Source organism: Podarcis bocagei (assembly GCF_964188305.1).
Source record: "Podarcis bocagei genome assembly, chromosome: 15".
In the NCBI taxonomy this organism is placed as follows: domain Eukaryota; kingdom Metazoa; phylum Chordata; class Lepidosauria; order Squamata; family Lacertidae; genus Podarcis; species Podarcis bocagei.
In genome coordinates, this window is record NC_138141.1 from 29,977,970 (window position 1) to 30,005,643 (window position 27,674).

General features: G+C 47.8%; 1 protein-coding gene across 1 annotated transcript; it reads right to left on the minus strand.

Annotated features, from left to right (window-relative positions):
- Positions 1-6,276: 6,276 nt before the first annotated feature.
- LOC308574574 (relaxin receptor 1-like) lies at positions 6,277-27,269 on the minus strand. Its single transcript, XM_081172540.1, has 18 exons — positions 26,296-27,269; positions 21,110-21,256; positions 20,211-20,309; positions 19,869-19,974; positions 18,814-18,885; positions 18,279-18,350; positions 17,182-17,253; positions 16,916-16,987; positions 15,615-15,689; positions 15,079-15,150; positions 11,655-11,726; positions 10,457-10,528; positions 9,901-9,972; positions 9,714-9,785; positions 8,533-8,762; positions 7,968-8,378; positions 7,112-7,327; positions 6,277-6,467 (listed from the first exon to the last, which is right to left on the minus strand). The coding sequence occupies exons 1-18, from the start codon at positions 26,348-26,350 to the stop codon at positions 6,280-6,282; spliced, it is 2,175 nt and encodes a 724-aa protein (XP_081028666.1). The 5' UTR covers positions 26,351-27,269; the 3' UTR covers positions 6,277-6,279.
- Between the last annotated feature and the right edge of the window lie 405 nt (positions 27,270-27,674).

Below are 27,674 nucleotides of genomic sequence, written 5' to 3' on the forward strand. Positions count from 1 at the left end.
TATGGCTTGCTTGAAACTCTGGAGAGCTGCTGCCAGTCAGTGTAGACAATATGGAACGGGAGGAACAAAGGGTGTGACTGGGTCAGCCTCCTATGCTCCTAAACAGGCCCTCAGTTTGCAGCCGTTCTTTCCGCACCTCTGCTCCTTCACCTTGAGCCCCGTCCTACGTTCCCCTTTCCTGAGAGCCAAACCCAAGCGGTGGCGTTATGTTTCAGAGCTGCTAATAGCCAGACTATGAAATCATCCAGAAAATAATCCCTGAGCCATTTGAACAGATCGTGACAAATTTCCTCCATATTTCTAACCCTGGAGTTGGGGTGAGACAGCCTGGGACTAATACCTGCCCAGGTCCCTTTCCCCTGAGCCTCCAGGCGACTGAAGTCGAAGGGGCCCAGAACAGGTCAGGTTCGGGGCCTGAGCAAGGCCTACCTGGAAGGACAGGCCTCATGCGGGATTGATTAGGGGGCAGGAAGTAAAACTTGACATCGCTGACACTTAGCACCCTCTCCACATCCTGTCTCCTAGACGATGAGAATAAAGATATTGTATTTTCAGTGGCACTGACATTTTTATACCTTTTAATGAAAGGAGGAAGCTGGCTCCCCACCCCCCTTCTCCTTTTCTTGGGAAACAGACCTGCGAGGTGGAGAGAATGTGAAGCATGCTTGCAGTGTTTCAGGAAGAAAGGGGTATTTGAGTCGGAAGTTGTATGAGGAAGGGGACTTATTTGTTTTAATAAAGTCAAGCGAATTCCCCCTTTCCCAATGCAGAAGAGGAGAGGGAGGGAGAGAGAGAGAGAGAGAGAGAGAGAAAGAAATAACATGGTTGGAAAATGACATTCACAGAAAGGAAGCCCGATGTTTGCAGTTAATAATATTTTCAGGTGGAGAATGGTACCTCTGGAGGGTGGGGCAGGGAGAGATTTATAGTGGCTGCGGCTTGTAACACAGCGTTAAGAAATGACACGTGTCTTCTGATGTGGTAGCACAAAACAGAAGAAATGCAGCACAAAGAGTTCTCCGGGTTAGGTAGAATAGAAGCTAATGGAATGGTTTTGCTCTAAGTTAAGCCCCATTCCAAGATGGTCCCCTGCCTTCCTTTAGAACTGTGGTCTACTGACTAGTTAGATCTGGAACAGGTCCTAATTTGGCCCAGGAGGCCATTTTCCACGGACCTCATCCAATTGTGCTGCACCCGGTGACACTGCCGCCACTGACCTCAGTTTTCTCGTTTTACCATTCTAATGAAATTCTCTGCGCTCCACCAAAGTGCATTGCAGAATTTTGGATAACTTTCATTGGGCCCTCATTGGAAGTGCACAAATCTCAGCCTTCTGGAGAGAGCAGGGTATTTAAGCCAGTGCCTGTGATGGTGATAATAATAATTTTATTATTTGTACCCTGTCCATCTGACTGGGTTGTCCCAGCCACTCTGGGCAGCTTCCAGCATATACAATAACATAATTAAACATTAAAAACTTTCCTATACAGGGCTGCCTTCAGTAATGGAGCTGGAGTGCAGCAGGTATAAGCTGCGGTTCCACTGTGGAGGCAACAGGCAGGGATGATGGGAGTTGCAGATCAACAGCAACTGGAAGGCTGCAGGCACCCATTGCTGGCACAGAGCAAGGGTGGGTAACCAGGGATGGGGTGTGTTAGAGGAGTCATTTGCTGTCTGTGAGGGAGCTAGGCAGATCTGTCAATTTTGGTGCTCAAATTTTCTCATTTTTCCAATCTTAAATTCAGTTTTCCACATTTCTGAAGGTATTTGCATTTTTTAAAAAATCATTAAAATTCATGAATTGATTTCTCCTCATAAATACATTTTTCTATTATATCTAATTTTATTGCATTATATTAATTTTGATTGATATACATTTTTGCAAACAATTTCCCTTAATATAGTGCATTTTTGTATGCTATTTCTACTAATACACGCATTTTTATGCACATTTCCTCCTAACAGATGCATTTTTGTATATATTGTTTGCTTGGAGAACTGCATCTTAAAATTTGTACAAGTGCAACTTTTAAAGATGTTTCTCTTTTGGTGTTAGTATATTGGCTTGAGAAATGCAAATTCAGAAGAGTTTATTTTCATTAAAATGCAAAGCAAATTTGTCCTCCGTCTCCACTCATTGCCCAACAGCCTGTTGAAAAAAGGACAGAATGTAATTAGGCCAAACCCAGCTAACATGCAACTAATCTGCTGCCTGTGGCCCACAAATGATAGGGCTGGCTAGGAGTGCAAGATGTTGCTGCTTCAGTTGTGTTTTAAGATTCCGGTGACCCTTTGCTAGCTACATTTGGACAGTTGGATGCATCTCCTCATCAACTCACATTGGAGACAATCTGTTGGCTATTTAAGTGGCCTCTGGAATGGCTGGCTTGGAAGCAAACAACTCCCACCTGCCTGTGAGTGCAGGGGCAATGTGCTGAAATGTCACCCAGGTTCCCATCTGCTTTTCCACATTGTAATCTGCCCATGATTGATGCGTCGGGAAAGAAAAGAGAAGGTGCAAATGAGACCCAGAAGAACAAAAGCAGAGAAATGGTGAGGGGGAGAAAGAGAAGCAAGCTGGAGAGGGGAGAACACAGGTGTGGCAATAAATTCTGTGTCATAAGCACACATGTGGACATTGCATATGTGCAATGGTTTTCTTTCTGCCCCATTGGCATAATATTTTACAGAAGGGGGCAATCTGGCTTACTGGGGGTCAATTGCTCTGCCTGCAATCCAAACGTCTCTCCTGTTGACTTTGACCTTGTGTGATGAGACTCTGCAATACTTAGGCCACCAACAGCCTGATAACCTTACAAATTTCCATTGGTGCAATCTGCCTGAAGGGTAACATATCTGCAACTTGGGGTTTTGTGCCGGAACAGTCATTGGTACGACCAACCCTCAGGGAGCTATAATTTCTAAAGGAGGGAAAACAGGCCTTGAAATCTTACAAGATATAGGACATAGTCAATGCCTTAATATCCACAGGCATAAATTGTCTAGCCAGTAGAAAATGAAGGTTTTTCCTCCACCCTCAAAACTTGGAACCTTTTTACTTTTCCTGGGGATATTCTTTAGAAAAGCTTAGCTGCCATCTAGTGGAATATCTATGCAATGCAACAGTGTTCAACGCATACATTTTTTTAATGGAGTCTTAATGGTGCTGTGGTAAACCTCCTCGTTTGGTGTCATCAGCAAATTTGATGAGCATGCCATCAATACCTTCATCCAAGTCATTTATAAAGACATTGAACAACCATGGACCCAGGACAGAACCCTGTGGCACCCCACTTGCCCCTTTTTTTCCAGGATGATGAAGAAATCTTCGGGTTTGGTCAGTCAACTATATACGGTACAAATCCACCTAATAATAACATTGTGTAGCCCACATTTTACCAGCTTCTCTGCAAGGATATAATGGGGGGTTTTTTCGACATCCTTACTGAAATCAAGAAACAGTACGCCCACAGCATTCCCCAGATCCACCAACCTTGAACTTTTTTTTAAAAAAAAGGAAAAAATTGGTCTAGTATGACTTGTTTTTGGGAAACCCATGCTGGCTCTTAGTACAGTGGCACCTCGGGTTAAGCACTTTATTCGTTCCGGAGGTCCGTTCTTAACCTGAAACTGTTCTTAACCTGAAGCACCACTTTAGCTAATGGGGCTTCCCGCTGCCACCGCGTTGCTGCTGCACTATTTCTGTTCTCATCCTGAAGCAAAGTTCTTAACTCGAGGTACTATTTCTGGGTTAGCGGAGTCTGTAACCTGAAGCGTCTGTAACCTGAAGCTTCTGTAACCCGAGGTACCACTGTAATCACAGCATCCTTTTCTAAGTGCTCATAAGATCACTGTTTAATTATCTGTTTTAGGACCTTTTCTGGCATCAACATCAAGCTGAATGGTAGGTCCTCCTTTTTCCCCTTTCTGAATATGGGGACATCGGCCTGCCTCCAGTGCAAGGACCTCAGCCCCGGGGGGGCAGGTTTTAGACCACTTTGCTGGTCAGGTTTAGGCTATTTCCCTCCTACCCACCCCCGTCCTGAAGCGTGGGAGATTGTCAAAGAAGAAGGCCCCAAACAAGATGGCGGGCGCGGGCAGTCGGCCAACCCTCATTTAGGATGTCGGCGCCGACTTCAGCATCAAGATAGCGCTGCTTCCGCCCTTTCTGCTCCCCGCTTCCGGTCCCAGAGCCTCTCCGAAGATGGCGTCTACGCCTTCAGCGTCAATATGGCGCCGCTCCCACTCGCTCACATTTCCTCTCCAAAGAAGCCCCTCGCGACTGGCACCTCATCCAGATGGCGCTGCTTCCGCCCTTCCTCCTAGTCCGGCCTCCTCTTCGCCCGCACAGCCTCTCTCAAGATGGCGCTGCTTCCGCCCTTACATCTCCCCTATCTGCCTTTCGCCCTGCAGAGCCTCTACCCAAGTGGCAGCTGCGGACGAGGCAAACTCTAGCTCCTCGGGTACCGTAGAGCATATGCAGAAGGCGCCACACACAAGGAGCTCAGAAAGGAAGAAAGAGTCCAGCCATGCCTTGTCTTCACGCACCCCCACCCCCACTTTCCCAGGCTGCTCAGATCGTGACACTTCACAGAACTGCTTTTGCAGCTTTTGGAATAAATGCACTTGTATCCAGTTCCTGTCTTGCTCTATTCCCTGCCCCTCCGTGTTTTAAAAACATAAAATAGCGCTAGTATATGGAGCCCATGCAGTCCTGTATCCTGTTCTCATGGTGGCCAGATTCCCCAGTGGGAAGCACACAAGCAGGACCTGAGCAGAAGAGCGAAACTCTCCTCCTGAGGCTTCCCAGAACTGGTATAAAGAAGCATCGCTGCCTCCAAAATAGTGGCTAACAGCCATCAATAGCCCTCTCCTCCATGAATTTGTCTAATCCCCTTTTAAAGCCACCTAGGCCATCATTGCCTCCTGGAGTGAGTGCCATGGTTTTAACTGCTGCGTGAAGAAGAACTTTGAGGTCCTGGGAAGATAACGGTGGTATATAAAATCTTTACATATTTACGTAAAGATGCGTATCTACGTAAATATAAATGTAATAAATAATAATCAGCAAAACCAAATAAGAGTATTATGTTGCCTTAAAGTCTTAAGAAACATATTTTGCAATAAGCATTTGCGGATTATGGTCCACTTCATAGAATTATAGCGTTGGAATAAGTCCAAAAAGTCATCTAGTCCAACCCCCTGCAGTGCAGGAATCACTTTGTTGGGTGTGTGAAGCGCAGTTATGAGTCACGGTGGGGTGGAATTGTCAAGTGAGGTCAAGTGGAAATGAAATGCAAAAAATAATAATACAGACAATGAGAATTACCTTATTAACACCACCATTTTAGAAGGATGTTGACAAGATGGAATGTGTGCAGAGGAGGGAGACCAAGATGATCAGGGGTCTGGAAACCAAGCCTTATGAGGTATGGTTGAGAGAATTGGGTATGTCTGCCCTGGCAAAGAGGAGACTGAGAAGAGAGATGATAGCTATATTCAAATAGCCAAAGGGTTGTCACATGGAAGATGGAATTTCTGTGAGCTGACAAATGATGGACAATTGCCTTTTTTGCAGTGATGGTGCTTTCTAAGCCTGCTTAGAAGTGGTGCTTGCAGGAAATAAGAGGAAGGCTATAGTACCAGCCAAAGGTCTCTCACAATCAAAGAGTCCTGAAACCTACACACACAAAGTCCAAAGTAATTTGAATTTCCCCCCTCCATATGTGGAATTAAATCCAGAGGTGCTCCATCAATTCGCCCTGTCCTGACACTGAATGGTGAACAGGAAGATACTGGCCTAAAGCGGATTCTTAATTTTTCTTTTTCCTTAAGGGCAAATACCTCCCCTTTCACAGAATCGTACAGTTGGAAGGTACTCAAGGGTCATCTAGTCCAACTCCCTGCAAAGCAGGGATCACTGCTAAAGAATCCCTGACAGATTATTATCCAGCCTCTTTAAAAACCTCCAACGGAGGAGAGTCCACCCACCACCATTTTGTCATATGACGAATGTGCTTTCCACTCTGGAGGGCAAAGGAATCCCCACAGAATCTGATCTCTTCAAGAAACTGGGCAGATGCTGTCCCATTCATCTGACTCCTGGAGCACTTTCTTCTGCATATCACCGCTGGCAATATTGACTGCAAATCCCCTGGCAAAATCAAGGAAGGCCTCCGAATTGTTCTAGGGCAAAAAAGAAGAGGGTGCAAGAGAGCATGAACATGGACCCTTTTGCTTGCAGTCCCTGCCACTTTGGACAAACGGGGAGCCTAAATGTCAGGTGCTGCTGTGGACGGTTAACAAGACAAAGCTCTTCCCTTGCGTGTCCTGCAGAGATGGCTTGTTCTTCTGAAGACACTGCTTGAGCTTCTCCTGGAAGGAGGTGGTGGTGATGGTGTAGAGGATCGGGTTCAGAGCGCTGTTGATGGGGAGGATGAAGATGACCACCCAAGAGGTCACAGTGCCTGTCCAGAAAGAGGAGTTTATATTAATATAATCACCCGCCTTGCACCCTGTGGTCCCAGGGAGTCTCACAACATTACAACACAACATTAAAAACAGCTTACAAACAGAAGGTGGGTCTTAAAATGTGCGCCTCAAATGTCAAAGTCCAGGGTAAAGAGGTGTGTTTTCAGCATCCTCCAAAAGCTGTACGATGAAGGTGCCAGGTACACCTCTGGGAGGAGGGAATTGCACAGCTTAGGGGCTGCCACAAAGAAGACTCTCTCCCGGACTGCCACCTCCTGAGCCTTTAAGGGTGGAGAAGCTAGCAGAGAGCCTCCTCTGCTGATCTCAGCACCCAAGAGGATCTGTAGGGAAGGATGTGGCCTTTCAGGTATTTGGGGCTTGAGTCGTTTAGGGCTTTGAACACTTAACTGTCCTCCGATTAAACATTAGGAAGAACTTCCTGACAGAGATGTGGAACAGACCCCCTTGGAAGTTGATGGACTCTTTCATTGGAAGTTTTTAAGCAGAGGCTGGGTGGCCATCTTTCAGGGATTCTATAGCTGCAGTTCTTGCATTGCAGGGGGCTGGACTAGATGACCCATGGGGTCCTTTCCCACTTACAACTCTATGCTTCTAAGAAGAGTAAGGTCAAGGCATCTACCTGGAATGTCCAGGTCCAGCAACGAAAGCAGCTTGAGGAGGAAGATGGGGATCCAGCAAAGAGCATTGGTGAAAACAATGAAGAAGAATCTCTTGGCTAGGGCCACCTCCACAGAGACAGTGCTGCGCTCGCCTGTCCTGGCTGCTGTGGTGTGGATGGAGTAGAACATGCTCACGTAGGCCAGCACAATGATGGCAAAGGCAACCAGGTTCAGACCTGTTGGGCGGAAGGGATAAGAGAAGCCTTGATAGGAGCACAGTGTGGAACCACTGCTTTTGGGAGCTCTGAATTCTGCAGACGCCACTCAGGACTGCTAAAGCTGAAACATGTTTTAAATCTGGGAGTATGTTGACTGACATCTGACTTGTAAAAAAACCCCTTTGCTTTCATAAACATGTAACTGTGAAGAACATATTTACAATATTCTCATTCTTATTCACTTTGTTCCTTATAGAGAGCTCCTGCACAGGTTTTCCCCTGTTAACGTTTAGGGATCTTCCTCTGTCTGTTTCACGTCAGACAGATCACACTGAAACACACATTGTCCTCAGCAGTATCCAGAGAAACTTCTCTCAGCAACCATTCTCCCTCACACCGGTAGAGAGAGAAGACAGTTAAAAATGAGAGTTACTTGAATAACAGTCACAACAGAATGGAATAGCTCTCTCACATGACTCACAGCCAGGCAATCACATGAGAGCTACTGCCAAAGGAAATTTAACGTAAGTAAACATCCCCATTTCAGGAAATTCAGCCATTATCCTTAACAAAACTGGCATCCAACACAGCAGCATAGGCACCCCCCACCCCTCCCTCCAAATCTGTAAAGCTCTCCAGCTGAGTGAGAGGTGCTTACCCAGGAATATCCCCGTGGAATAAACCCGAGCCCCGTGGCGCTCTGTCCCATCGGATTGGAGCGGAAAGCACACGCCATTCCTCCCGTAATACGTCCCGAAGGACTCCTTGCACAGAAAGGGCACCAGAGTCAGGGAGAAGCCCAGGAGCCAGATGACCGCCAGGGTGGAGAGAGTCCACTTCTTGCTGGCCCTGTGGTTGCTGAAGGGGAAGACGACGGAGAAGGATTTCTCCAGGGTCATGTAGGTCAGCTGGAACACCGAGACTTCGGAGGAGAGCATGGCCAGGCTGCCCACCAGCTGGCACGCTGTACTCGCCATCCAGGCTTGGGCGTGCTGGTTGTACTCTCCCGAGAACCTGAGGTCAAAAGCTCCAAGGAAGAAGAGGTAGATGCCCATCAGGCAGTCGGCACCTGCGGGAGAGGCAAGGAGGAGACGGTCGGGTGCCTGTCAAACTACCCCTGCCCTGCTCTTCTTCAGCCTGATCTTAGCTCACAGAGTTGCAGCCAGCTAGACTAGATGACACTTCAACACTTGACTTCTCCTCTCCAGCCCTTCCAAGCTTACAGCAGAGAGATTTGATGGCCAAGGCGTGGTTGCTGTTTTCCGTGGTGATGAAGGACCTGGTGAGGATGACGAAGAGGTTCCCCAAGCAGGTGATGAAGGCGACGACCCAGACAAAGACTCGGAGGACGCCGCTGGCCAGGAGGTTCTCAAAGGAGGAGATGCCGTCGGTGTTGGGCTTGCAGCTACGGACGTGGGGTGCAAAACTGCAATACTGGAACTTCTTGAAGTAGCTGCCGCGGAGGAGGAGATTTAGAGTTGAGAGGGTGGGAGGTAATCTCCTCACCCAATGCAAATATTATTATTGGTGGTGGTGGTGTTACTAATTGCATTTATTAATTGCAGCTAGAAGATTGAATTCACCTGGCCTCAACCATGCAAGAAACACTTTCGTGAGAATTCCCTTGCTGATCAGCACTTAATGATGAGAAGCTGCGATTCCCTGGGGGTACCTTCCAACCACAATTCTTTGAGAAAACTTCCTGGTTTCTGATGAAGTTTGGGGTAACTAACCCCTGCCTCATTCCTACCTATACACATTTCTTTCCTTCTCCTAATGATATGAGGGCTGGAGCAAAGTATCACATGACTCAAGTTTCTTCTATCTCTTGATGCACAATGGAAAAAGACACACACACACACACACACACACACACACACACACACACACACACATACCCTCTCCCTAAACCCTAGGGTTAATTTTGCATTAAAAATAAGTGGCAAAAAAACCCTCTTGCCTAAGCTCCACCCACTAGGAATGCTTGCTGTTCCCTATGCTGCAGGTGGCATGGCCACCGTGAACTGAAGCTCTTGATGACACCTTGTGTTTCTATGCATATAGGATGATTGTCATGGAACTTCACAGGGAATTGCCATGGAGTCACTGTGTTTTATTTTTTAATCTACTTGTACGTCCAGGTCATTGGGCCCCAAAGTTTACATTTTCACCCCTGTTAGGGACGGTGCCAGCAGTAAATAACGAGCAAAATGGAGGTGATGTGGAGGGCTCCCCTACTCTGAAGTAAAGTGAAATTGGGTAAGCCCTGCAGTCCTGCAGTCTACCCTGCCCATGCCCCACTCAGAAAATTGCAACTACTACTAGCTTGTTTTGTAGGGAGCGCCTGCCCCGTGTCAGGGGGCTGCCCCACACTGCACTTTGAAGCTCTGAAAGGGTGGCTTACATGTGATGCAGATCGGTGAGCTTCTCAAACATGCGGCTGTGAATGTTGGGGATCTCCAGTCCTTCCAAGCTCCTACAAAATGAACAGCAACAACAAAGGTGAGCTGCCTCTTGCAAGGAAGGATTTAAGGAGGTTTTCATCAGCAGGAAAACCAACCAATCAGGGTTTTGCTGCTTGGGACACTTACAGAGAGCGCAGGAGAGGGACATCGTCAAATTCATCTGGATAGATCTGGTGCAGAGGGTTATTTGAAATATTCCTGCAAGGAGGGGAAAGGCATAGATTGGTGGGTGGTGCCTTTGAAAGGAATCTGCTTAATAAACATAATTTATAAAAACACAAATTTCAGAAGTTGCATTTGATATTTTGAAAACTTTGACGTTTCGTTTCTGTGCACCTTTAAGTTATTCTTGCTAATGAATTTGAAGGCAGTAGCATTAAGCATCTGATGCCTTACAGACAGATGGTTTTGCAAACTGCTTTGAGGTTTTATTACAGTCAATGATTCCAACATTCCAAGGAGTTCAGCTAGATGACCCTTCCAGCTCTACTGTTCTATGATGCTACTGCCCTGTCCATCATCAAGCCTTTGTTTTTTTACATTGTTTTCATATAGAAGCATCGTGCTGCAGAGCTGGAAGGGACCCCATGGGTCATCTAGTCCAACCCATTGCAATGCAGGAATCACAGCTAAAGGATCCCTGGGAGCAGCTCCCCAACTTAAAAATCTTCAAGATACATACAGCTGCTGCAATTCATGCAGACCCTTGAAAGATGACGGCAGGAGATCCTTCAGCCTGTTGGAGGACAAGTCACTGTTGGAAGAGAAGAAAGGAAAGTTTGAGAAGAGCTGATTCATGGAAAGCCAGTCAGCATACCACATTTTTTTACTGCTGCACCTGATACTAATATATAGGTCAGTACGGTGTAGTAGTTAGAGAGCTGGGCTATGACTAGAGAGACCCAAGTTCAAATCCCCACTCAGACATGAAGCTCACTGGGTGACCTGGGGCCAGTCATACTGGGGCTTCTTGGTGGTGGTTCCAGGGAAACCAATATTTCATCTCCATGGTAAGCAGCATGCATCTTGCAGGTAAGGTCTGTTGCATTCAGTACTTTATTTCCTGAGAAGTGGAACGGCCTGGAGGTTCCAGATTTGAAAGGATGGAGACTTTGGTTGCCATCATTTTGGTTTTGGAAAAAGCAGCTCAGCAGAGGCTGACCGCTGCAGGAAGGGCAGATTCCCCACTCAGACATAAAGGGTCATTGAGAGCAGCAGGGCTGGAGACAAAGACCATGTTTACACCATCCATTTAAAGCGCTGCGATACCACTTTAAACAGTTATGGCTTCCCCCAAAGAATTCTGGGAGCAGTAGTTTGTTAAGGGTGCTGGGAGTTGTAAAGAGTCCCACCCCATTCCCCTTCTAGAGAGGTTTAGCAATCCCATGGATGGATTGCATTTCTATCCCAGTTTTTTCTCTCCAAGGAGCTCAGGGTGGTGGCCTTGGTTGTTCTGCCCCTCATTTAATCTCCACACACAACAACCTTGCGTAGGTCAGGTGAATATCAGCAGAAACCAGCCCACAAGATTACACCCCATGAGCTTTATGGCTAAGCAGACATTTGAACCATGTTCTCCCAGGTCCTAGTCTGGCACTCTAAGCACTACACTGCCCTGCCTCTCTTCCCAGGGAACTGTAATTCTGCGATGGGACTAGGGAATCTCCTAACAACTCTCAGCCAGAAGATGTAAGTGGGCAGCAGAGAGAGGGCAATGTAGAAATGTCAAAATAAATGAATCCAAATCAACCTTTTCAGGTTAGGTAACATGGAGCAGGTGTCAGTGGGAGGCACCACTCGGATTTTCTCCCTCCAGCAATAAACCATCCTAGCCAGGCAGGCCTGGCCAGTTATTGTGAAGGCCTGCCGGATACACTTACAGTTCCACCAGGCTGTTGAGGTTGGAAAAAGTCCCTGCCTGGATCCGCTCAATCTTATTCCTGTTCAGCACCCTGGAAGACAAAGGCAAGCAAAGATGAGCATAGGTTCATCATGTGTTATTCTCCCCACCCCCCACTTTCTTTCTTTTTTTAAAAAAGGTTATATTATCCATTCATTCCCATTTATATACAGTGGTACCTCGCAAGACGAATGCCTCGCAAGACGGAAAACTCGCAAGACGAAAGGGTTTTTGGTTTTTTGAGCTGCTTCGCAAGACGATTTTCCCTATGGGCTTGCTTCGCAAGACGGAAACGTCTTGCAAGTTTGTTTCCTTTTTCTTAAAACCATTAATACAGTTGCGACTTGACTTCAAGGAGCAACTCATAGCACGTGGTGTGGTAGCCTTTTTTGAGGTTTTTGAAGACTTTGGTGATTTTTGAAGCTTTTCCAAAACTTTTCCGAAACCGTGCTTCGCAAGACGAAAAAAACCGCAAGACGAAAAAACTCGCGGAATGAATTAATTTCGTCTTGCGAGGCACCACTGTACCACCTTTCCTTCAAGTCACTCAAAGTGTTGTTCTCCCCTTCTCCTCGGTTAACCCCCACAACAACCCTGTGAGGTAGGCTAGGCTGAGATGCAGTGGCCAAGTGGAGTTGTCCTAGCCCAACACTCTAACCACTACACCACACTGCCACCCTCAGTCTCGCCACCCTCACAAGGACAACTGGCACACATGGTTCTTGGCCTCCTCATTTAATCCCCACAACAGCCACGAGAGGCAAAGAGTGGTCTTGTGCTCAGGTCCTGCTTGTGGGGTATTCCCATGGGGTCATTTGGCTGGCCTCTGTGGGAGAAAAGGATGTTGGGCTAGATGGACCATTGACCTGATCCGTCGGGGCTCTTCTGGTGCTTGCATGGAACCTCCAAACCCAGAGGCAGTCTATCTGTATTCCTAGAATGTTGGCTACCTTGAGAACAGGATGTTGGGTAAGTTGGGCCACTTGCCTGACCCAGCAGAGCTCTTCTCATGTGTGGCTCAGAGGAGCCTCTCACAGGGAGGAAAGCCTCTCTCTTGCATCCTGGCTCCTTTGGGATTTAGCCTTCAGCAGTGAAGACAACGAGGAGATGGAGGGGGCAAGAGCTACATCATTCCCTGGTTCACACAGAAGGTCTTCGTCTGCTTCATCTCCCCTATAAAACTGTCACTGGGGCAGGGTCAATGGCAGGGGGTGTTTGTGCCTCCCATCTTCCCTGTGTTTATCTTTCTGTGATGTTGACATGAGAAGGTCTTGGGGATCACATTCCTGGGCAAAGCCACAGATGATGGAGACGTCACGCTGATGGGAAGTCTGATGGCACAGAGACTCTGGGTTCCATGAGCCCAATTATACCTTGGGGAGCTCTTGCTGAAACCCTCACCTGAGGCGGGGGGGGGGGCGGGGAACAGTGCTTTGTGGAGCAAGCTTGTTTTCTGCTGCTCCAGAGAGGAGGCGCCGAGCCAATGGATTCAAATGACAAGAAAGGAGAGCCCGACTAAGCCTTAGGAAGGACTCTCTGACAGTAAGAGCTGTTTGACAGTGGGACAGATTCCCTCTGAAGGCGGTAGACTCTCCTTCCTTGGAGGGTTTTAAACAGGGGTTGAATGGCCACCCATCAGAGATTCTTCAGCCACGATTCCCGCATTGCAAGGGGTTGGACTAGATGACCCTGGGGGTGCCTTCAAACTCTACAGTTCTATGATTCTGTTAATCCAGTGGTTCTCAAAGGATGTGGTGCACCATACTGGTGTGGCAGGAGAGGATGGTAAGTGTGGCAGGAAGATTCAAGGGCAATCAATATTATATTTTGGGAATGATTCATGTTCTTATGTAGCTGCATTGTTTTATACTTCCTGGATGTCCCACGATCATATTATATGTGTTCTATTTTTGTTTTCCAATGTATTTCTTGTCAATAAAAAAAATAATTGGTGGGGCATGAGCAATTTTTTATTCTGAAAGTGTGGCCCGTGAAACAAAAAGTTTGAGAACCACTGTATTAATCTGTCAGTTTGGGTCCTACACTCTGCAGCTGCAGAAAACAGGCTTGCTCCATCTTCCATGGGGTATTTGAAGGTGGCTCTCATATCACCTCTCCATCAACTCTTCTCCAAGCTAAACATGTGCAGTTCCATCAACCATTCCTCATAAGGCTTGGTTCCCAGACCCTTGATCCCCTCAATCGCCCTCCTCATCTTGCTGATATCCCACACGGAAGTGGACAGAGCTCAGATTCAGAGCCAGAAGGCCTAATCCTGTCCCTGCCTACATGGATTTCACGTTCTCTGCACGGAACAAAAAGAGACTGGTTCAAGTGCGGCCAACGACTTGCTAAGGCTGGCTCACCCTCTTTGAATATCCATAGAAGCAAGTCAAGAGCTGTGTTTCTTTTGACTCTTGAGAGCTGGACATGAGGAACTGGACATTCCAAGGCTGCCTTTCGTTCCCCCGTCTTAGGGGAATTTGTCATGTGTGCCGGGATGATATACACAATGCAAGACAAGTGGACTGAATCCTCTCCAAGGGAGGCAACAAAACTGTCACACTTCAGAAAAGTGGAATGTGGGTCAGCCCTGCACGTTCTGCAGAAGAAACTCTTGGCTTCGTCATGGATGAGAAAAAAGGAGCTGAGCTTGAATCCTGGCAGGATGGAGACCCTGTGGATGAGCTGTTCCCGTGTCTGAGAGATTGCTAAGTTGCCTGCCCTGAATGCAGTGGCACTCCCCCTGAAGGAGCAGGCTCGCAGTTTGGGGGTGCTTCTGTATCCAACTCTGTCACGAGAGGTTCAGGTAGCAGACCCTCCAAGTGTCCATATTTTCCAGGGACAGTCCCAGATTTACAGAAGCCATCCCGGTTTCTGATTTGATCCCATGTTATGTACTGAGTTGAATAGGATCCAAATTGCAGCAGTCTGATTGGTCCTAGAACTATAGGATCCAGAATGCAGCAGTCTGATTGGTCCGCAGGAGCCACCCAATCTAACTCCAGGTGGAAGTGAATCTGCAACCTGATTGGCACAGGAGAATCCCATAATGAGCCAATCACGTGGGGCCCATTGTGTAAATAATGTATATAAAGCAGACATTTTGGGGGAACTTCCATTCCTCACTACTATGAGCTGAATAAAGAGCATGAAATCCACACTCGACTCCGAGTATATTTCATCCCAGAATGTCCTGCTTTTCTTTAGGATGCCTCTATTCTCATCAAAGAAATACTGGAGGGTATGACTGAATTACGTGACCCCTTCCAGCTCTACCATTCCTTGATTCTATTATTCTAATCGTTTGGGATCCCAACAGAGTGCGATTTGTGCAGCTAAGGCTGTGTGCATGAAAAACAAAGAGAATTACGAGGGGAAGGAAGGAAAACAGTTACACTCACAGAACAGTGACTTCATTGCATCCTCGGAAGCTGGAACTTTGCAGAGTGTGAAGCTGGTTCCCCTCAAGATCCCTGGATGGTGGAGAAAGCAAGCAGTGATTTTTTTTTAATCCTGGGAACTGTAGATGTAGATGGGGCCACCACCAGAAAACCATCCTTGCCTTTGTAAAAGGATTTGAACAATCCCGAGGCTTTCTATTTGATGTTGCCTATCCCAGCCCTTCTCTGCGCCCAGCCAGGGTGCCAAGACCTGACCCCTCCATCCACAACCAGCCAAACCCTCCACAGTCTTCAAAATGGAGGCTGAGACGGGTGACCCTCCTCTACGTGGGTGCGGGCAGACAACAGCAGCACGTCCCTCTGCCTGCCATCTCTCCTTAAACAGGGCCTGCTGACCCCTTCTCCAATCCCACCCACCCTCTAGCCAAAGCAGCTCTCCAGAGCAGAGCTGAACGCAGAGGATGGCTGAACCTTGCCCAAGTCAAATGGGCCCCTCCCGGTCTTCTGTTCCCAAAATCCAAAGAGGGGGAACTCACAACCAGTTCAGCTTTGGCATTTCTGAACAAATCGACGTGTTGGGGAGGCCTCTCAGGAGGTTGTTGTGCAGGTCCCTGGAATGGAAGGACAAAGGGATCAATGGTGATGGACAATGTGCACCCATGAAAATAGAAACAGTCCATGCCAGGGATTACAGTGATACCTCAGGTTACATACGCTTCAGGTTACATACGCTTCAGGTTACAGACTTCGCTAACCCAGAAATAGTACCTTGGGTTAAGAACTTTGCTGCAGGATGAGAACAGAAATTGTGTGGCGGCAGTGGGAGGCCCCATTAGCTAAAGTGGTATCTCAGGTTAAGAACAGTTTCAGGTTAAGAACGGACCTCCAGAACAAATTAAGTACTTAACCCGAGGTACCACTGTATAAGGAAAGGAAATGAAAACAGAATTGGCAATGCCGTAATGCAGTTAGGTTTAGGGTTGGTGATGGGGTGTTCAGCAGCAAAACAGACTCTTTCAGGGGGTGGTGAGCTCTCCTATGGAGGCTTTTAAACCAAGGCATAATAATAATAATAATAATAATAATAATAATAATAATAATAATAATAATAATAATAATAATAAATAATAATTTGTTATTTATACCCCGCCCATCTGGCTGGGTTTCCCCAGCCATTCTGGGCGGCTTCCAACAGAATATTAAAATACAATAATCTATTAAACATTAAAAGCTTCCCTAAACAGGGCTGCCTTCAGATGTCTTCTAAAAGTCTGGTAGTTGTTTTTCTCTTTGACATCTGATGGGAGGGCGTTGCACAGGGCTGATGCCACTACCGAGAAGGCCCTCTGCCTGGTTCCCTGTAACTTGGCTTCTCGCAGTGAGGGAACCGCCAGAAGGCCCTCGGAGCTGGACCTCAGTGTCCAGGCAGAACGATGGGGGTGGAGATGCTCCTTCAGGTATACTGGGCCGAGGCCGTTTAGGGCTTTAAAGGTCAGCACCAACACTTTGAATTATGCTCGGAAATATACTGGGAGCCAGTGTAGGTCCAGATGGCCACCTGTCAGGGATTCATTGTAAGGGGGTTGGAGAAGGAAGCCCAGCCAAAGCCAAGCTTTCAGCACCACAATTCTATGGCTCTATAGTCCGAGTGTAACTTAATATTCTGCCTGTATTTGCTTGCTGTGAATTAAAGACTGTGAGTGCCCCCGACTGAAAACACATGCAGATTTCATTTAAGCATGACATCATTCCCAGGACAGAATCTGGAGCAGAGGATGTGCAAGCAAGACTCCAGTACCCCCTTCCCTCCCCGTCCCCCAATAAACTCCATACTTACAGAAATAGAAGCGATTTCAGCCCCTCAAAAGCAGTTGCAAGGATTTCAGTTATGTTGTTGTTCTCCAGGATTCTAGGGTGGGGCGAAATGGAGATCATGGTATGGTGAACTTACTGATATAGCTCCATCCAGTATGAGACATTGAATCTCAGGGTCGAGGGTTTGAGCCCCACATGGGGCAAAAGATTCCTGCATGGCGGAGGGTTGGACTAGTTGACTCTCGTGGTCCCTTCCAACTCCACAGTTCTATGATTCTATGTACTTACAGCCATTTGAGACGAAACAAGTTGTGGAAGATGCGAGGCTTCAGATGAGTGATGTTGTTGGAATTGAGATACCTGGAATGACAAGGGAAGGGCTGGGTTTGTTCTGGATAATACAGTCAAGGTTCAGGCTTCCTAACTCCTATGGGGAATAGACAATAGAGGTCTCTTTCTGGCATTCTGGTTTTACAGGTCTGTGCCTGATCTGGCGGGGAGGTCATTATTTCTACTGGAAAACAACCACACCTGGTACCTGGAAGGAGCCTGGTGGGAGAAGCAGATGGGGAAAGGGGAAGGATCCGCTGAGGTGTGGGGCTGGGCTCTCAATGGGGTGAGGGGTAAAGAAGCAGAGCTCTGCATCCAGCAAGGAAGGGGCCACACGAGGGCAAAGCTCTCTTTGCCCCAGACAAAGCATGTGTAGAGCTCCTGCCAACCTAGCAGTTCAAAAGCACGTCAAAGTGCAAGCAGATAAATAGGTACCGCTCCGGCGGGAAGGTAAACGGCGTTTCCATGCGCTGCTCTGGTTCACCAGATGCGGCTTAGTCATGCTGGCCCCATGACCCGGAAGCTGTACACCGGCTCCCTTGGCCAATAAAGCGAGATGAGTGCCGCAACCCCAGAGTCGGCCACGACTGGATCTAATGGTCAGGGGTCCCTTTACCTTTACCTTGGGAGCCGCCCAGAGTGGCTGGGGAAACTCAGCCAGATGGGCAGGGTATAAATAATAAATATTATTATTATTATTATTATTATTATTATTATTATTATTATTATTATTATTATTATATTTATCTTTCTCTGTCCTCCTGTACCTGTTCTTCCCTCTCCAAGCCTGCAGCTTCTCCTGCCTCTGCCTCTTGTCTCCTGGCTGTTACTGGATCCCCCAGATCACTGATTCCATCTTCCACATCAGTCCCCAATGCTACTTCTTCCAGACACCACTCCTGTGTCCAGCCAGTCCCTGACACCCTGTTAACCTACTGGAATGTGTAAAGCTGGGGTTGGCAAGGTGATTCCCTCCCCCCCCCCGCAGAAGTCTTTCTTTCCTTTTTGCATGACCTGCCTGATCCCATGCAGCAAAACCAAAGCTCATCACTCACAGCTTCTTGAGCTTGACAAGTCCAGCAAATGCAGAGGCAGATATTGACTGGATCCTGTTATCTTGTAAGAAGCTGTTTGGAAAGAAAATTATACAAAAGAGAGATATCCTCAGGATTAATATGGAATCCATGGTATTCCTGCCCCCTCCCACCAGAACCTGGGAAATCAATCATGGAATTGTAGAATTGTGGCATCGGAAGCCACCCCAAGAGTCTTGCAGTCCAACCCCCTGCAATGCAATGATCGCAAAGGCCAGCGTTCATTTTTGGATTAGTTGGATTTTACACCTGAGGGTTCCACATTGGCTCAGGAACATTTAATTCCAGGCTGGAGACATTTCATTGTTGTCGTTGTTGTTGTTTTAAAAAAGAACACTATGAAAAGAGAGGGTTCTAAAAGGCTGGTATCAAATCCCCTGCATAGGCCGTGCAGTTCATACAATCATTGGACTGCAGAGTTGGAAGGGTCCAAAGGGTCATCTAGTCCAACCCCCCTGCAAGTTGCAGAAATGTAGGGATTGGGTATCATACTTACAGTAACTCCAGTTGCTCGTAGGCAATGAACTGATAGTCCAGCAGGGAAACGATCTCATTATTCTTCAGATCTCTAGGAAAAATAGAACAAAAAGTGACTCCAGCAGCTGCGAAGGTGGTTTCACACATTACACACTAACAAACCCAAGTTTGCAAATGAATGTATGTGCACCACAGAGGCACGGTCAATCCTGGCCCTCTTATGAGGGCACCTGTATGAAACAGGTGTCTATAAACACCTGTTGGATGGATTCACACTTTAGGTGTAGATCTAGAGACAGCATAATCAGAAAATTTTGCTGAATGCCCAGAGTCGTCCCTAACAACTGAACGACCCAGAATGGGGGGGGGGGGAATTAATCTTTGGACAAAAATCAGATGTGACTGCAAAAAAAAATCACATTTATATATTTTTAAATTACCTTTTCCTAACACTCCCAGTTAAAGATACTGTTGAGATTAGGAAAACGACAGACAGAAACCTCTGGGCAAAATCCAGTCAAAGTTGAGCACTTTCCATCCCCACTGATTTCAATGGTTAAATAGCTGCTGGTCAGATTCTTAACTGTTCTTTTTAAAAGATAGGAAGTTAGCTGCGATTCCTGCATTATTGCAAGGGGTTGGAGTAGATGACTCTTCTGGCCCCTTCCAGTTCTACAACTCTGTAATTCTCCTACCTCGCGGTATCAACCTTTCTCCCTGCAGTTTAACCCCATTGCTCTATGCCTGAATTTAAAATCACCACCCCACTTGTGAGCCCACCTATCAGGAAGATCTGGCAGGTGCCAACATCACACCTGTGTACAGAATCATAGAATCTTGGAAGGGCCCCCAAGGCTGGTCTAGTGCAACCGTTTGCAATGCAGGAGTGCCATTTCCTCTGCCCTACATATTTCCACCTGCCTTGGGGTGTGGAGAGTGGCTTTGGTCTGCGTAGCCTTAGCTCCTTGTTGTTGAATGAAGCCACCGCCCCACCCCCATGGCATTCCTCCTCCACCCCTGTGTCGGCTGCCCAAAGACTAGGATGGCAGGGACATCTCACCCGCCATTACTCACAGCTCTGTCACGCTGGGTGAGACCTGGGGTACGGTACGCAGGCCCCGATCCTGACAGTTCACAGCGGTCCCTGAACACCCGCATCCGGCTGGGTACTGATTTAGGGCTGAGGGAACAGAGCGGAAGGCCGGCTAAGAGTCCAGAAATGGAATAATGATGATTTTGCACAAGGAACAAGATGGGGGGGGGCAGATTAGGCAGGAAAAGGGATGGCAGGGTGAAGACGGCTATGGATGGAAACAATCGCAGAATCATAGAATTGCAGGGACTGCCCAAGGGTCATCTAGCCCAACCCCGTGCTGTGGATGGTGTGAATGTGGCCGCACACAAACATATACTCACTGCAGTTGGCCACTCTCGATCCATCACTTGTCCTGCTGCTGCTGCTGCCGTTGTTGCTGAGAAGCTCATTGAAAATCTTGGGCCACCCAACATCATTCACTGTAAGGAAGGATTTAGAATCTGTTATGGATGGAAGTTCGGGCATCTGAGCTTCATCCTCTCCCTCAGTACTTAGCATAGTTAGTTAGTTAGTTAGTTAGTTAGTTAGTTAGTTAGTTAGTTAGTTAGTTAGTTATAGAGCCCACTTTTCCTCCAGGGAGCTCATGATAGCCTATGTACTTCCCCTTCCCATTTTAGCCTTACAACAGCATCCCTGTGTGGTAGGTTAAGCTGAGAGGCAGTGACTGGCCTCTAGGGTCATCCAATGAGCTGCATGGCCAAGTGGGGATTTGAAGCCTCGTCTCTCCCAGGTCTTAGTCTGGTGCTCTAACCACTACACCACACTGGCGCTCTTTGTCAGGGAGCCTTGGCCCATGTACCAAGACCACCAAGTTCCCTTCTTCCCATACATACACCTGCATTCCCAACTTGAGAAGTGGAAACCAAAGGTTACCCTAAAGTTTCTCCTTAACAGTTGCCACCAACTTTGGACTTCAGGAGGCCTGAACTCTGGGGCCACCGAAAACCTGAATCTCATAGCTGAGCTTTATCTTCGTAATGCTACAATTCTGTGATTGGAGGTTTATAAGCAGAGGTTGGATGACTGTCCGTCAGAGATTCTCGGCCTGTGATTCCTGCACTACAGGGGGTTGAATTCGATGACTTGAGGATCCCTTCCAACTCTATGATCCTGTGATTCTAGGAATCTCTGAAGGCTCCCTGAGCCACCAAAGGTTAGAATGCTTTCTTTGGCCACCTCTTGAGAGGGGAAAGCCTCACAGAGTCTAAGAAGAAATTACCACAGTTCTCTTCGTCGGCTCCGTCGTCGCAGTTGATCACCCCATTGCAATGGAGAAGCTGAGGTAAGCAAACGGTCATGTTTTCACATGGGAACATTCCGGAAGAACAGCCGCCATGATCTGGATGAGAGTCAGCCAAAAAAGCCTCTGTCAAAGGGGAATTTGAGACAAAACACCAGAAATATTATATCCCGCTTCTTCATCCTTAGTCAGTAATATTGACATGCTTTCCCTGAGCATATAAAGAGTGCTAGTTTTGCAAGTATAGGGAATGTCCCTAGGAGGGAGTACCAGGAGTCAGGAGGACTAACCCCTGGGAGAGCAGGCTGGCCCTATTCAAAATGATGATGTCCACTAGCCATGGGGGCTTCACAGTCATTTTGCTTGTTTGTTTATGTTTATTTATGCCTTGATAGCCCACCTTTCCTCCAAGGAGCTCCAGGTGGCATACATGGCTCTCCCCCCTCTCATATTGTATTCACAACAACCCTGCAAGGCAGGTTAGGCTGAGCAACAGTGACTGACTCCCAACGTCACATTCAGTGAGCTTCATGGCCGAGTGGGAGATTTGAACCTGGGTCTTCCACATCCTGGTCCTATACCTTAGCCACTACACCACTCTCAAGGGGCTTGTGTTTCGCCCTTCAGAAATGTCAGTTTTGATCTAGGAGGTGTCGTCACAGGCAATTAAAACCAAAGTCTATTCTGTCACAAGGGCTGTGTTGTGTAGTGGTTAGAGTGTCAGATTAGGACCTGGGATTTGCAGGTGGGACTCACCGTCCCCAGTTGGACTGTGCCATGATTCCTGCATTGCAGGGCGTTGGACTCTACAATTCTTTGAGTCTATGATTCACTGGATTCTTGAGCAGTGATTTCTGCATTGCAGGGGGGGGGGCTGAACTAGATGACCCTTGGGCTCCCTTCCAGCTCTACAGTTCTATGATCCTGTGATTCTAATCTAGCTTGCTCAAACGATGACCGACTGCAGTCCATTAGATGCCCCCGAGCAGGCAGCAAGAAGCTAGAGCTTTGCTCTACTGGGCCAGAGTCATCCTGAGGATTCGAGACCAGGTCTACGTGCAAGAAAGATCATCACATTGGGACAGGGAAGGGGGAGAGGACCTGAAAAAATTCCCAAAGTTGACATCCCATGAGCTATTGTTCGCTTACAGGCAAGGCATTTTTTCCACATCAGCTCTGAATTATGGCCCACATTTCAACTGCCTTGTTGACTACTCTTCGCCAAAGTTAGAAATAGACGGCAAATATTTGGGAAGGCCTGAAGCTCTGCAAAAAAAAAACAAAAAAAAAACTGTCCCTTTGAGGCCCAACAGCAGCTTACCCAAATTTACTATTGTTTGTATCTGAAATGTTTGCTCTTGGGGAGGATTTGGGGACAGGGGGAGGATCCTAAATCCCAACTGCAGGAGTTAAATCAACTTTCTGCAAACTACTTAAAAGTCCTGGGCCTGGAGCAAAAGTTTCCCTGCAGCTTTGATTAATCGCTCTCCAAACATGAGAGCTGGTCCAGGAGTTGTTGGGAGTCTGGACCATAAAGAATACCAGACGTATGAGTCCAGCTGTCAACATCTGAGCACCTTCTAAAGCGGGGGGGGGGGGAGGTTTCCAATAGATGGCCCAAGTGTGACCGTTTTTGGTGATCGTCAGCAACGTTTGGACTCTGTCGGAAGGTGGTGCACGCTCCATCATTGGAGCTTTTCAAAGAGAGGTTGGATGGCCATTTGCCTGGGATTGTTTAGGATGCAATTCCTGCGATGCAGCGGGTTGGACTAAAGGACCCTTAGGGATCCCTTTCAACTGTGCAATTCTATGATTTTAAAATGTAACTGCATTTTGCTTCCTGCAGGGCAGGGCAAAATGGGGGATTTTTTCCACCTACAGAACTTGACCAGACTGGCAGCTGAATTCTACGGCAAGCCCAGTGAGTAGTCCACACTCCTCATGGCATCTGAGGGCAGCCTCCTAATTTAGCTGGCCACGGGATGCATGTTATGTATTCATTGGTCTGTGTTTGCCTGAGCTTGAGTCTGGACTAAGGAATCTGAGCTCCTGTGTTCTGATACGATACATGTTGTCTAATCACAGAACATTTCAGGATTTGGGTCTCTGCCATTGACCCTTGAACTCTGAGTCATGATTCACAGTTTGGAAGTTTAGACAGCCAATAATTTTGGGAGTGGCCCAGGCTTTCAGAAATGTATACAGTGGTACCTCTGGATGCGAACGGGATCCGTTCCAGAGCCCCGTTCGCATCCTGAAGCGAACGTAAGACGCGACTGCGCTTGCACAGGTCGTGTTTCGCCGCTTCCACACATGCGCGTGACGCCATTTTGAGCATCTGCGCATGCGCGAGCGGCGAAACCCAGACGTAACGCGCTCCATTACTTCCGGGTCGCTGCGGAGCGCAACCCAAAAATATTTAAACTGAAGCGTATTCATCCCGAGGTATGACTGTACAGTGGTACCTCGGGTTAAGAACTTAATTCGTTCCAGAGGTCTGTTCTTAACCAGAAACTGTTCTTAATCTGAGGTACCACTTTAGCTAATGCGGCCTCCTACTGCCACCGCGCTACGGTGACACAATTTCTGTTCTCATGCTGAAGCAAAGTTCTTAACCTGAGGTACTATTTCTAGGTTAGCCAAGTCTGTAACCTGAAGCGTCTGTAACCCAAGGTACCACTATATAAACAGTTGCTTTGCTTCTGTTTCCCAGTTATGTAGTTCAATAAAGGTTCTTGCTATTATCACTGTGCCTCGCCCCATGGGAACCCACCTACACTTCAGTACAGAAGAAAACAGCCAGGGATCTGCCACCACTGCCCTCCCACTTCCCCCACCATCTGCTACCTGAGGCAAGCAGCCCACTTTGCCCAATGCTAGGGCTGGGCCGATTTAACGAGCCAGTGCCATTTGTTTATTAGATTTCCATCCCACCTTTCCTCCATGGAGCTCAAGGTGGCGACACATGAGATTCCTTCCTCCTCCCATTTCATTTTCTCTCCACAACAACCCCGTGAGGTAGATTAGGCTAAGAGAGACTGATTGGCCCAAGGTTGACCAATGAGCTTCGTAACTGGGTGGGGATTTGAACCCTAGACTCTCCTAAGTCCTAGGCCAACATTCTGACCACAATACCACACTGGCTGCCCACATTCTGAAGTCTCAGAAGCCAGAGGGTGGCTCAACAGGAAATTTGCCTCTCCATGATTGTATGAGTGTACATCTCAACAGTTTGCACGCACACGCAAGCAGGTGTCGTACACTCATTGAACAAAATGTGTGGATGCAATAGTGGAATATTGTAGAAGACGTTCACAGCGTGGAATCGTCATTGCTGTTTCCAGACTCCTAACAACTGTAGGAGCAGAAGATCATTTAATCCATTAGCAGTGGACCAACGTTCCCAGCAAATGTTGACGCAAGCAGACTTCGCAGGATCCGTGCTGAATGGCTGGATCACTCAAGCATTTCTGAGCATCACAGACAGATTCACTCATGCAAAGGAAGGACACAACATCCGCAGAGCTGAAGGAAAGGGGGGGGGGTCAGCTGCCACAAATACCAAACGGATAAAGAAATGCTCAGGGTTACATTCTTTTGGGGGTGAAGACACTCGAAGGAATGGGTTCACACAATGCTTCTGGTTGAGGAGATCATGGGAGGAGGGGAGATTTAAGGCAGCGCAAGCCCAGAGGGAGCCACAGGGCACCACAACTATGACATAGTGAATTGAGCAGAACAGAAGGCAAGAGGGATGCTGAATTTTGGCCTCCCACAGGGCTCCGCTGAAATGTGAAAGACCCAAGTCCGCCCCTGCTCTGGTCCTGCTTGCAGATTCCCCTTTGGGGCATCTGTTTGGACACTGGGAGAAGAGGGTGCTGAACTAGATGAGACATTGGCCTAAACCAGTGGTTTTCAACCAGGGGGCTGTGGCACCCTGGGGTGCCTTGAATGCTGGCCAGGGGTGCCATGAGCAACACTGGCCTCTGTCCTTCTTTCCTCTTTCCTCCCTCCTCTGATGCCCTTTCATGTTTTTGCCTTCCAAAGGCTTCTACAGCTGTTCGTTGCAGCAGCCCTAACTACAAGTTCCGCAGGCAAATGGTGCCTCTGGGGCTGATTGCCAAGAGCTGAGGAAGCTTTGGAGTAAGCAAGCAAGTGGGCAAGAGAGCCCAGCTAGCCAGTCTGCCAGCCCTTGCTGTTGGGAAGGGATGGACAAGTGGGAGACTGGGCAGACAGGCAGTGTGCTGGCCTATCTTGTCCTTGTTGTGTGCAAGGTCTACCTGGGAGCTGAAGGGGAGTCTTTCCAACATGTAGGCACAGCATGTTGCTGCCTCCCAAGGTAAGGTGCTGGTCTCACGTTCACCTTTGGCCAGTCTCTGTTGGGGTACTAAGGCTGGGGGCATCCTCTTTCCAGGCCCCTGTGGGTCAGTGTGAAGAGGCACCTCTCTTTGGGGCAGGGGGTACAGCTCAGAGACCAGGGGTGGCAGCAGCGGCTGCTCAGAAGACTGCTCTCCCACGGAGAGGCGAGAGGAGAGGAGGCTGAGGGAACACTCCCCAAGGGAGGGTGTTCGAAAAAGGGTGAGAGACTGCCAGCTCTGATGGGGGGTGGTGGAGATGTCCTGAGAGAAATTGAAATTGAGAGTCAATGACCAGTTTGCATGAAACTGACCAGGTGCTGCCATTCCCCTACCTGACGCCCTCCAAACTCCCATCGTTTCCAGCCAGGGGAGCCATTTGATGATGCAAACTGATCTAGAGTTGTGGTCCAAAGAGGGTTGAGAACCAGTGTGGCGTAGTGGTTAGAGTGTCAGACCAGGACCTGGGAGAGAGGAGGGTTCAAATCCCCACACAGCCATGAAGCTCACTGGGTGACCCTGGGCCAGCAGTCACTGCTTCTCAGCCTAACCAACCTCACAGGGTCATTGTGGGGATTAAATGAGGAGGGGGAGGAGAACCAAGCCACCTTGAGCCCCTTGGAGGAAAAGATGGACTAGAAAATAAATAAATAAATAAATATTCTGCCTTTTGCCAACCCATCAGCGCCAACCCATCTGGGCAACCCAGAACTTAACATTTCCCCTCCCATGACTGATATGTTGGGTTCTGTGCAAGAGGAGAAAAGGGTGGGTGTTTTTATATATATAAAAAAAGAAACAGCCACTTACTTGTAACCATCTGGAAGATCACCAGAAACAGCTTCATGGTGAACTTGGAAATCATCAGTCCAGGAAAGAAGGAATCTTGAGAGGCACCCCCTCCCCAGTAAAGATGCTTCTGCCTCTACTCTGCTAGGATCCTGCACAAGGTGACAGCTGCCTTCTGTGCAAATGTTTTGCCGCTTCCGGAAGAATCCCAATGAGGTTTGTTGATCAGGAACTGCATCCTTGAGTCAAAGAATATCCCCAACCGCCAACCACTCTGGTGCCGTCAACAGCTTCTGCTGGGGAGCCCCAGATCCCCTTTCAAGGCTGTTTCAAAGGCTGACATCCACAAGCGCCTGGCTCCCCTTGCGATGTAATAAAAAGTGGAAAAGGAATAAAATACAGGCAGCTTGATGGTTACTTCTTTCTGCTTCTCCTGCTGCAGGTCATTTTGAAACGGAATAAATAAATGCCTTTCCTTTGTGTGTGTGTGTCTAACTTTTTCTCTGTTGAATAGGGAGCCTGCTGGAAGGTTTCTCTTCAGACTGTCCAGATGGGGACTATGAGATATAGAGAAGAGGAGGCGGAGGAGGAGAGTCCACAGTTCTTCCCCACCACCAACCCTGGTGGCTCTCTCTGTAATACTTGACAGAAGGGCCCTCTGCTGGGCTAGCCACTGAATGAAAACTTGCTACATAGAAACATAGACTTGTGCAATCAGAAGAGACCCCAAGGGGCATCTAGTCCAATCCCCTGCAATGTGGGAATCACAGCTCAAGAATACCTGACAGGTGGCCAGTCAACCTCTGCTTGAAAACCTCCAAGGAAGGAGAGGCCACCATCTTCAGAGGGAGTGAGATGCCCACTTTGGAACAACTCTGGGCTGCTGTTGTTTTCCTAATGAGGCAAAGCAGATCTTACTCTGTCTTTATTTCCAAGTTAAATACGCTCTCCAAGGCAAAGTGTCCTTTTTTCACCCTGGTTTGTGTGTTTTTTACTGGACCAGTCTTTTCAGCATAACTTTCCCAAAAGTCTAATGAAACCAGCTCCTGGAAGATTTTAAACAGCTTGTATTTCTGAGACATGATGCTTATTTAAAGTTCAAAAACAGCTTGAAGGGAAATAGTACAGAACATCCAGATCGGCTGTAGTGGTTTAATTTTCAAAGGAGAAGCCAGGCTGTTTGCAAATGGCGGCCCGTGAAGATGAGAGAAGGAAGCAGACTAACAGAGATGCATGATTGGCAGTGGGGAGAGATTTGAAAGCCTGGCTCATAAGTTGATCATGGGGACATCAGAAGTAAATTCTTGGAATGGCACTAAGAACATAAGAGCCTTCTGGATCAGGCAAGTGGCCCATCTACTCCAGCATCCTAGAATCCTAGAATTGGAGAACTGGAAGAG

What these genes read in the sequence shown, in the direction of transcription:
- LOC308574574 (XM_081172540.1), bottom strand. Translation starts at nt 26,350, where the DNA reads ATGATTTCCAAGTTCACCATGAAGCTGTTTCTGGTGATCTTCCAGATG. An exon ending in TACGAGCAACTGGAGTTACT is followed by an intron (nt 18,351 to 18,813) that starts GTAAGTATGATA and finishes CTTTCCAAACAG; the next exon opens with CTTCTTACAAGATAACAGGA. An exon ending in CTGAAATCGCTTCTATTTCT is followed by an intron (nt 15,690 to 16,915) that starts GTAAGTATGGAG and finishes CTTCCATTCCAG; the next exon opens with GGACCTGCACAACAACCTCC.